Genomic DNA, 11,122 nt, shown 5'->3' with positions numbered 1-11,122 from the left:
ATTTCAGGAGTAGCTTTATGACCCTGGTGGTAGTGTGACCCTTCTTCTGTACCGTGAACCTAAAGAAAGGCCCATTAGAACCCGACTGACCCCCTCTCTGACCTTTAGAAATACCTGATGTGAGAAACCGAAGTGTCTCATAATGCCGTATTACTAAATATTTCGCCGCCCAAGAACACATATTTGACAAGGCTTTCGTAGGAGTCGTGGGCATTTCCAGGGGTAGTTTTATGACCCTGGTGGTAGTGTGACCCTTCTTCTGTACCGTGAACCTAAAGAAAGGCTCATTAGAACCCGACTGACCCCCTCTTTGACCTTTAGAAATACTGATGTGAGAAGCGAATGTCTTTTATTACCGACCGACCGACCGAATCCTGAAAATATTTGGGTCCCTATCATTAAACTCCTCGGAGCCTTATCTATTTCAACACCCTCTCGCGGAAGCTGTCGGGGTTTCCATAGGTGGTTTCATGATCCTGGCGGTATAGTTTGGCGAGGCTTCCGCGCTGTGAACGGGAAAACACTTGGAGAACCTGACGTAGTAAGGACCCGAAGTGCTTGATGATAGTAACCACTCCCTTCAGCGAGCACACACACACACACACACACACACTCCACGGGCCGCTCACCCCCACGCGAAGAATCCAAGCAGAAAGTTAACGTGTTTGGACAGCGCGTGATCGTCCTTCCCCTCCACGGCGCCCCTCACAAGTGTTGGCCTGATGCCTCACGATGCTGTAATGATGAGTATCGTAAATTAACGTTAAGGGCATACGGTATGGTTACTGGACGATATATAACAATGACTCCCCAGATCGCTATATAATGCTGATAGTTAAGACCTTCAACAGTACATATACCCTTTCCGAAGCTCGGGAACATTAGTGACGCAGCGCAAAATGAAGTAAATCAAGTCGTTTCGTCACCTCTTGGCCTCGTTTTCCGGAAGGGTTACAAAGACTCGAGAGGACCCGTGGCTGTTGGTCGAGGCCCCATGTATGGAATCGAGGCCTGTGTCTGGGCCGGAGCCTGGACTAGTGCATACATGAGGAGACGCTGGTGTGTGTGTTGGGGGGCGGAGGGGAAGGGGGGGGGACGATGAACGAAGAAGAAAAATAGAAGAGGAAGAAGAAGAAGACGACGCCGAGGAAGAGGAGGGAGGAAACGAAAAAAAGAAGAGAAAAAGAAAACGAAGAACAAGAAACAAGAATATAAAAAAAATACACGTGATATCAACAAAGAAGAGAGAAGAAAAATGGAAGGAGAGTGGGGGGTGGGAGGGGTGTGGTACGTTTTGAGAGGGTGGGGGGAGGGGGTCGTGGAGTGAGTTAGGGGGGGGGGTGCTTGGGGAAGGGGGGCGTGTAGTGTGTGATTAACTGTGGCCACTGCCGGAGGTGCTCAGCGCTCACTCAGGCCTCGGGAGTCGGGTCTTCATCGTCCAGGGCGCTCGGTAGTTCCCACTGGCAACTGCACGTCCCTGGGTTGTCTCTTCCTTCCTCCTCCTCCTCCTCCTCCTCTGCCGTCGCCATCTCCTACATCTCTTCCTCCTCTTCTGCATGCCGTCGCCTCCTCCTCCTCCTCTTCCTCCTCATCTGCCGTCGCCATCTCCTCCACCTCTTCCTCCTATTCTGCATGCCATCGCCTTCTCCTCCTCCTCCTCCTCCTCCTCCTCTGCCGTCGCCAGCTCCTCCTCCATCTCTTCCTCCTCTTCTGCATGCCGTCTCCTCCTCCTCCTCCTCCTCCTCTGCCGTCGCCAGCTCCTCCACCTCTTCCTCCTCTTCTGCATGCCGTCGCCTCTTCCTCCTCCTCCTCCTCCTTTTCCTCTTCCTCCGCCTTCTTCCTCCTTGGTAACTCACGCTGGAGATGGTTTTTCTTCTTCGCTCGAGTCCATGATCGTGGTGTGGTCCCCTTCTCTGTTGGCCGTTCTTTATCTTTCTTCTTGTTCTTTTCTTTTCCTTTGTCTTCGTCGTCATCGTATCGTATATTTTCTGCTCTTTTTCTTCTTCTCCTCCTCCTCATGGGCACGTTGCGAGCCTCCCGGACGTCGATCTTGGGTTGTTTTAGTGCGAGACTATGCCGAGACAACCCTGTGGGGAGGAGACCAAGGGACGCCCACGTAGCTCAATGCTGGGGCAAGTCAACCGATCCTGCCGGGAAGGACTTGGGATGGACTGGGCAGCTGCGTCGGGGCTCGCTCAGGAGGACCGCCGGGAGTATGGGCGGCGAGTGAGTGAAGCTACGCACCCCCAGACGTATGCTTCCCATTGGTTAGTTAGCCCTCCTCCTTCTTCTGCTCTTTATTCTTCTCCTCCTCCTTCTTCTTCTTCTTCTTCTTCTTCTTCTTCTGCCTTTGCATTCTTCCCTCAGCCAATGGATATTTACATGGCTGAGAGATAGAGAGAGAGAGAGAGAGAGAGAGAGAGAGAGAGAGAGAGAGAGAGAGAGAGAGAGAGAGAGAATAATAGAAAATAATGAAAAAGAAGGAGAAAATGGGAAAAGTGAAGGAAGGATAGACAGAAAAGAAGGAAATAAGCAGAGAGAGAGAGAGAGAGAGAGAGAGAGAGAGAGAGAGAGAATAATAGAAAATAATGAAAAAGAAGGAAAAAATGGGAAAAGTGAAGGAAGGATAGACAGAAAAGAAGGAAATAAGCAGAGAGAGAGAGAGAGAGAGAGAGAGAGAGAGAGAGAGAGAGAGAGAGAGAGAGAGGGAGAAAGGAAGTGCATGGGAAGGCTTGCTATGCGTGCCAAGAGGAATGAACGGAGTGTAAAGCCAGAAAGATTAACTGACTGCCTGCGTGATGATTCTGTTTGCGTGTGTGTGTGTGTGTGTTGGGTCTTCCTTTATAACGGGACCGAACGGGAAGTGGGACGGACAGTGTTGACCAGGAAGACGAGAGACAGAGAGCGAGATGGTACATACGTAGATTTAAAAGTCCCACCCAGACAGCCTCTCTCTCTCTCTCTCTCTCTCTCTCTCTCTCTCTCTGCGGGAACCATATTTGCTCTCGTCTACTTTTTATGTTTGTTTTTCGTGATAAATTTCGGTAATGAAGCAAATAGTGAGAGAGAGAGAGAGAGAGAGAGAGAGAGAGAGAGAGAGAGAGAGAGAGAGAGAGAGAGAGAGAGAGAGAGAGAGAGAGAGAAGAAAAAGGAAATAAGCAGAGAGAGAGAGAGAGAATATAAAGATGGAGATAGAGAGGAAAGGAAGGATAAAAAGAAAGGAAGAAAAGAGAGAAGAAAAAGGAAATAAGCAGAGAGAGAGAGAGAGAGAGAGAGAGAGAGAGAGAGAGAGACGGGCTGCAAAGGGGTGGTGGATGTGTTTGTTCAGTGAATGCCTTTTTGTGTGTGGAGGTTAAACATTAGGCTATTCAACCCTCCTGGCCTGACCTCCCTTGATGACTCCCTCCCTCCCCTCCCCTACCCTTCCCCCTCCCCTCTCCTACCCCTCCGCTCCCCCTTAGCTTCTCAACCCTCCATTTTCCTCCCCTTACCTCCCAGAACCCTCCATTTCCTCCCCCTTATGGCTTCTCAAACCCTCCATTTTCCTCCCCTTACCTCCCAGAACCCTCCATTTCCTCCCCCTTAGCTTCTCAACCCTCCATTTTCCTCCCCTTACCTCCCAGAACCCTCCATTTCCTCCCCCTTAGCTTCTCAACCCTCCATTTTCCTCCCCTTACCTCCCAGAACCCTCCATTTCCTCCCCCTTAGCTTCTCAAACCCTCCATTTTCCTCCCCTTACCTCCCAGAACCCTCCATTTCCTCCCCCTTAGCTTCTCAAACCCTCCATTTTCCTCCCCTTACCTCCACTTTATCTCCAAAACCCCACCATTTCCTCCCAGTAGCTGCGGGGATCATGTTTCGTAAAGGTCCCTCTGAGCGACAATAATGAGAAAATCCTCCCTTACCTCCCAGAATCATTTCCTCCCCTTAGCTATATCAACCTCCATTTTCCTCCCCACCTCCCCTTACCTCCCAAAACCCTCCATATCCTCCCTTAGCTGGTACACGGTCAACCCACAAATTTTCCGTCACTGGTACCTCCCAGAACCCTCCATTTCCTCCCCCTTAGCTTCTCAACCCTCCCTTTTCCTCCCCTTACCTCCCAGAACCCTCCATTTCCTTCCCCTTAGCTTCTCAACCCTCAATTTCCTCCCCCTTACACGGTAAAGCCGCAAATTTGGCCCGTCGCTGGTACGTACACGGTAAAGCCACACATTTGGGAAATTCCTCTCAACTTCCATTTTTTACGTCAATCAGTTTCTTTCTTCTCACCCTGAACTTCTTTACCTATTTCTCGTAACTTCCTCTTTTTATGTCTTACTAAACTTCACCTTAATATACTTCCCTCCGCCTTCCCTTTCTTTCCAACTTCCATTTTTTACATCAATCAGTTTCTCTGCAACTCTTGTGCACTCGAATATCGGTTTTTCCATTCCCTCATTCTCTATTTTTTTTTCCACTCTACCTTCTCTTGTTCCTTCCTTTACGTGGTGTTATATTGCTTCTCTTTGTTATCTTCCTCCCTTTCTTCGTTTTTCTGTTCTTCTTTGCTTCGCTTTGCATCTTATTCTTCGTCTTATTCTTCCTTCTCCTATTCGTTCCTTCCTTTTCTTGGTGTTTCCTCTGTTTCTCTTTGTTCTTTTTCTCCCTGTCTTCCTCTCTCTGTTTTTTTCTGTCTCTGTTCTTCTTTGCTTCACTTTTCAGCCAATTTCTCATTTTATTCTTCCTTCTCCTATTTTTTCCTTTCTTTTCTTGGTGTTTCCTCCGTTTTCATTTGTTCTGTACCTCTCTCTCTCTCTCTCTCTCTCTCTCTCTCTCTCTCTCTCTCTCTCTCTCTCTCTCTTCGTCTGTCTTCTAATTCTTTCTTCTTTCCTTCCTTATTTGCTTCATTTTCTCCCTTCGTCATCTTCTTCCTTCACCTCCATCGTTTTCTTTACCTGTCAAAGTTGTCTCACCTTTCTCTGCCCTTCATTCCTCCCTTCACATCCTCCAAGTCTTCTCTCTTCTCTTTCTCTCCCTTCCTCCTTCTCTTCCTTATTTTCTTCCTCTTCCACCCATCATCCTCTTTTTTTTTTATCTCCATCCACCTTCTTATTTTCATAGTAACCTCCTCCTCCTCCTCTTCTTCCTTCCTCCTCCTCCATCTCTCTTTCCTACCCTCAGTTTATTCTTTCATGTCCCTCTTTCCTTTAGTTTTTTTCAGAATAATCATCTTCGTTTCTTTCCCTCCTCTTTCTTCTTCTTTCTCCTCATCCTTCTCTCTCCTATTTCCTTTTCCGTCCATCCAAGCTATCGCAATTTCTCAAAGCACCCTCCTCCCACTCCTCCTCCTCCTCCTCTCCCGGCCTACATTTTCTTCTTTCTATACACTTGACCTACACCACCACAGCCTCAGAATTTATGTTAATGGGTTCATTGTGTAAGCAGCTCCCCCCAACCCCTCTGGTCCTTCCAAAAATATACAGAACAGCCTCTGAGCGACTTGAAGAACGAGCGAGCGAAGATTATAGAGAGGGCGTGTCTGTGTGTGTTTGTAATAGGTTTGGTTTCGTCTTTTCCTTTATGTTACGATTGTGTTGGGATGGAATATATTTTTTTGATTTCTGGTTGATTTTTTTTTTTTACATTTATTTTATTTTTCATCGGAGTTTACTTGAAGGATTTCCCAGTTATCGAACATTATAGGAAGTAAATGATAGAATAAAAGAAGGAGGAGAGAAAATAGAATAAAAAGGAGGGATAAGAGAGAAAAGGAAAGAGAAAAGATGAGAGGAAAAAGAAAAAGTAATGGAAAACATGAAAATTGTCTTCTTCATTCCATCATCCATTCCTTCCTCCTTGTCTCCTTCCTTCTCCCCTTCCTTTCTTTCTTCCCCCTTTCTTTGCTTCCTTCCCTAATTCTTTTTCTCCCTCCATTCCTTGCTTTCTTCGTTCCTTCATCCCTTCCCTCCCTCTTGTTCATCCTCCCTTTCTTCTTTGCTTCCTTCCTCTCCCTTTTCTCTCCCTTCCTTCCTTCCTTCCTTTATACTCTCCTCCTTCCGTTCCTTCCTTTCCTCGTTCCCTTCCTCCACCCTTCGTTCCTTCACTCCTTTCATCCTCCCTTCCATCTTTCTACCTTCCTCTCTCTCTCCTTCATTCCTTCAGTCCTCTCTCCTCCTTCCTCCCTTCCCTCCTCGCCTGCTGGATTGATGTTCTGCCGGTGCTGAAAACTCCTGCACCTTCCCTCCTTCCCTCCCTCCCTCCCTCCCTTCTTCCTTCTGCTGAGGTGCTGAGTCACTTCAATCGATGCCCTTGTCTCGTGTGTGTGTGTGCGTGTGTGTGTGTGTGTGTGTGTGTTGTGCCTTATATAGCCTGACCTTGCTGCACATACCTTCTTTTACATCGGATTCAGTTCATTGTTTCCTCTCTCTCTGTCTGTCTTCTTTCTTCCCTTTATTCTTTCCCTCGTTCTTTCCCTCCCTGCAGCAGCTGTGATACCCCAGGCGTGAAGGTCACCTAGGAGGAAAGTTTGCATACACTTGGTCCTCGATCCACGTAGCCGAAGCTTGCCTCCACGCAGGGCTGGCTGGAGTTTGCTTGCTTGGTGGGGGGAGCGATCTTGTTTTTTATGCTTCCAACTTTACCTTAAATATTTTTAGGGGGGTGGGTCCTTATGTAGAAAGGGGGCCAGCGTTCACCCTGCCCTTCCTTTCTCCTCCCCTTCCCTTGCCCCTGCTTGTGGTAACAGAGGCGACTGACAGGCAGGCATGCAAGTCTCGATCTATTGGTTATCAATATCCATCCAGCGGTGTTATGGACTCGCTAATGAAAAGCATAGAGGGTTGTCGATTTATATGCAGGCGGACAAAGATTCGAATCCAAGTCACTGTGCTCCCTGTGTTACTGTATGAGACATGGACACTGAAGAGTGACTTTGAGAGGCGTGTTGATGCCTTTGGTTAAGTGCCTTCGCAGGGCATGGGGTATCGCTGGAGTGACCGTGTCGAACCAGCGACCATTTCGTGATACTGAATCGAGGCGTGTTACCAGCTTAGTCTGTGAACGCCAACTCCGGCTGTATGGGCACGTGGCGCGCCTCCCGGACGTCGATCCTCCTCACAGGGTTGTTTCTGTACGAGACAACCCTGAGTGCAGACCAAAGGGACGCCCACGTAACTTATGACTGGGGCAAATCGATCGATCCTAACAGGAGGGACATGGGATGGATAATTAAGACAGCTACGTAGGGGCTTGGTTGGAGGGACCGTCGGGAGTGGAGGCGGAGAGTGAGTGAGGCGATGCGCCCCCGGGGGTATGCTCCCGGTTAGGTTAGTTAGTAATATCCCTCGCTCCCGTACCCTTCACCCATCACCAATGTCTCGCCGCGCCGTCACCATCAATGTTGGAAGCACGAACACGCAAAAATACCCCTGAAGGTCAATGGCCTACGTGCGGTTTTGCGTGCAGAGATAAGTCGTGTTGATGAGCATTGCAAGTGTTTCCGGCTCATCAACACCTGCAGTTCCCTCGGCACGGTGAAGGTTGATGATTGCCTAAATAACACAACAGGTGACGGATGGAAGGATGCAGTTTGCCAGGCTTATAAATACGCCGGTGATGACGCAAGGATTGAGGTGGTTCCCCCCCCCCCTCCCTCCCTCCCCTCAGGCGTTAACACTCCACACCCGGAGAACCCATGACGCAACTACTCGCCAACTTTGATTGTTAGGGATAAAAGGACCATTAGTATATCAAAACAGCTGAAATGATAGGTAACTTGTACATATATGACGTTAAGACTGATAAAACAGCAGAACAAACCATCTCACGTACTTGCTAATTTCTGTTATCGGGGAAGAAAAGCACTCTTCTCTGCCTGATAAATATAATGACACGCTAAAGTATTGAATGCACGTTTATCCTAGTTACAAAATACGATGATTCAAACCCAAGGGCTTAAAAATCATGTGATTCCGCCGGGGATAAAAATATCTTGTGGTTCTGAGTGCCAGATCGATGTACACCGCGTCTTATAATTACCAATATCCGACCCCAAAACTGTCTCCTGGGCCACAACAACTGGATTAAAATATATTTATCGTTGAAATGGTTAATTATTGATGTCTTATTGTGATCGTTAAGAGCCAAAAATTGAATAAATACGACAATCTGGCACCGTTGCTTGTGGTTCTGAGGTGCGGTGGCGCTGCCGTCCCCCGCCCAGCTGGTCCACCATTACCGCCGAGGAACCACCGCCGCCTCCTTCAAAATGTTCCTCTCCGCCGTGTCCAGAGCCAGCCACCTCGCCCGGGCCTCGCTAAGACAGAATGCCGCCAGGGTACCAGCGGGTGAGAGCCATAAATTTTACCTGGAGGCGGGAAAAAGGGTATAAAATAGCTACTTATCTCTGGAGTGTTATCACCGTTCCACAACATGACCTAGTCCGGTGATGCAAGGTTCCCGGGGCGTCGCTGTGGCACCTTCAGGAGGCTCGGTGCCGTATGGGAAGGGCGGATGGTGGTTCAAGGGCAGCGTGAGGGCGTGCCGGGGGGTCAAGGGCCGGTTGGGGGTACAGGTCAGGGATCCGGCTGAGGTGCCCCCCCGAGGATGTCTTGCCCTGGGCCTATTTTTCCTCCTCCTCCTTTCCTGCTTTCTCGCATTTTTTTTTATCACTTTTTGTTAATGCTTGAGTTTTGTACATCTATCTTGGGTTTATGGATTGCTTGCACACTTATCTGCCTCCCCTCTTCTCCCCCTCTTCCTCCTCCTTTCCTGCTTTCTTGTATCTCTTCTTTATCATTTTTTTGTTAATGCTTGAGTTTTGTACATCTATCTTGGGTTTATGGATTGCTAGTACACTTATCTGCCTCCCCTCTCCTACCCCTCCTCCTCCACAGTCATTTCCTCATTGCTGTTTTGAGTTCTGATGGTTGAGGTTTATCAGTTTCTAGTGAAAAATAACTTGAAACATTGATACCTATGCAAAACTGATGCTAAAAACTCTTGGTTTTCCACAAATCATTATAATAACCACAGGAATTGACTGGCTTCTTGCCAAAAATATATTTAATCAATAGCTGTGAAATATATAACTCTGAAAACTGATAGATATTACTGCTTATGCCGATAATTTAACTTTTTTGAGGGGGTTAATGGAATTGGTATATGGGGAACTGACACTTCTCAAAACATGAGTAATGGATTTTTTGTGGGTAAATTTTTTTTGTGACTCAAACTCAGGCCTTTGAGCCACAAGGCATGCTTTCTAGTGTTAATTCAAAGGGAATCTGTGGCAATGAGACCTAAAGAGTCCTCATTTCTATCTCAGGCCTTTTCAAAATAACAATGGTAGATTCAAATATTATTCCTAAAGGCATTTGTGTGTATAAATCATTATGGGTAAGTCATGTCCATGATTAATATTTATTTCTGGTATGGGGCCAGTACTACAAAGATCACGTTCCTCCCGCAGTCACAGCGAGCCGCAGTATGTCCAAACACAGCACAGAGACCGACGCAGAATTGGACGCTCGGTATGAGGCTTACTTCTCCAGGGCTGACATTGATGGCTGGGAGATTCGTAAGGTTGGTAAATCTACAATAATTTTTCTGCAATGAATCTGTGTATGCTTGTCAGTAGTTTCATACCATATATACTTGTCAAAAATATGGTATTATTAGTATTATGATTATTAAACAGTGCAATAGGTAAAGGTGGAAGAGCACAAATACTTTAGGCTACAAAGTCTGTAACCTCCAACACCTAAAGCAGAGAGAATAAATGTTTAAGGGATTAAAGTACGAGATTTACAGTAAGATAATTAAGGTTAAGGAAACAGAGAATCAAGCAAAATCAGTATCAGAAAACACATATATCTAAAAAGTCGCCGGCCGAGTCTCAGATGTGTTGATTTTGTTACAGGCCATGAATGACCTCTGTGGCATGGACCTCGTACCTGAACCCAAGATTGTGATCGCTGCACTGAAGGCTTGCCGCCGCGTTGATGACTTTGCCCTCGCAGTCCGCTTCCTTGAGGCTGTCAAGGAGAAGTGTGGCGGCAAGCAGAAAGAGATCTACCCCTACATTCTGCAGGTACTGTACACATAACTGTTTCAGATTTGTGTCCAGCACAACATGAGTAGTCTGTAATTCATGATGTCAAAGTCCCTGGATGAAGCTGAGTGTCGACAAGTTGCTTAGCGCAGGGCAGAGGGTTTCCATGAAGTTGCAGTTTCAGCATTTTTTGTGTATTTAAATCAGGCTGACTGAACATCCTGCATAGACTTTTATAAAATGTATATGTAAATGCAAATAGAGTAATAATTATTTAATATAAAAATGTAGGATATTGTTTGCCTGATTGAAATGTATGAAGCATGAATACACAATTTGACCAAATGACTGCATCATGCTGTGGCCTTAGGCAGCACCACTTTACCCAGGAACTCTTGATAGTTATAAATGTAGGGGTTTTGTTTCCTTGTAGTGGTCTCATCAGCACCTTAGTAGCATCATGTCACCTGGAATTTCTTAGACTTAGCTGAGCACATAGAGTTTTCTTCTGGGTTGTGACAAATCTTTACCTCACAGGAGATCGGGCCCACCCTGAAGGAGCTTAGCATCAGCACCCCTGAGGAGCTTGGTTATGACAAACCTGAGCTTGCCCTTGCCAGTGTGTATGACTGAGGTGGTTCACTCCCTTGTATATTTTTCCAAGACTGTGTCTCATCCCATTCATGAATTAAACCAGCATAAGAGCAGTGTTAATTGTCTTGGTGTATAAAATAGCTAATGACAACAGTGGCCATCACACATGGGAGCTCCCCCCATGTATGTGTGGAGTTGTGATGAGTTTGTACAGTGAAGATTCTCCAATATAAAACTAATAAATTATGTACAGGTGGTAATATGGCTTTGTATTCAGTAAATTCCTTTTAAAGTTATTGTGTGTGTGAATTGAACATTTAAAGATTTGATGAAACTTTAGGTCATGAAGAAGTAAGGTTCTTTTTATTTTAATTTTGCCTGCTCCTCAGAATCCCCCAATGGGATGGCCATGGTAGAAATATTTATTCACTCCTGTCCAACAACATTCTAGTCTTTTACTAACCACATTACCTCAAGATTTTCTGATACTGCGCT

General features: G+C 46.6%; 1 protein-coding gene across 1 annotated transcript; it reads left to right on the top strand.

Annotated features, from left to right (window-relative positions):
• Window positions 1-8,159: 8,159 nt before the first annotated feature.
• LOC127008396 (cytochrome c oxidase subunit 5A, mitochondrial-like) lies at window positions 8,160-10,887 on the top strand. The gene is made up of 4 exons (XM_050880441.1): window positions 8,160-8,327; window positions 9,452-9,564; window positions 9,902-10,072; window positions 10,571-10,887. Exons 1-4 carry the CDS (start codon window positions 8,249-8,251, stop codon window positions 10,664-10,666), a joined length of 459 nt encoding a protein of 152 aa, XP_050736398.1. The 5' UTR covers window positions 8,160-8,248; the 3' UTR covers window positions 10,667-10,887.
• Window positions 10,888-11,122: the final 235 nt, after the last annotated feature.

This window comes from Eriocheir sinensis, chromosome 37 (assembly GCF_024679095.1).
Source record: "Eriocheir sinensis breed Jianghai 21 chromosome 37, ASM2467909v1, whole genome shotgun sequence".
Lineage (NCBI taxonomy): Eukaryota > Metazoa > Arthropoda > Malacostraca > Decapoda > Varunidae > Eriocheir > Eriocheir sinensis.
This window is presented reverse-complemented; position numbering and strand designations above follow the sequence as displayed.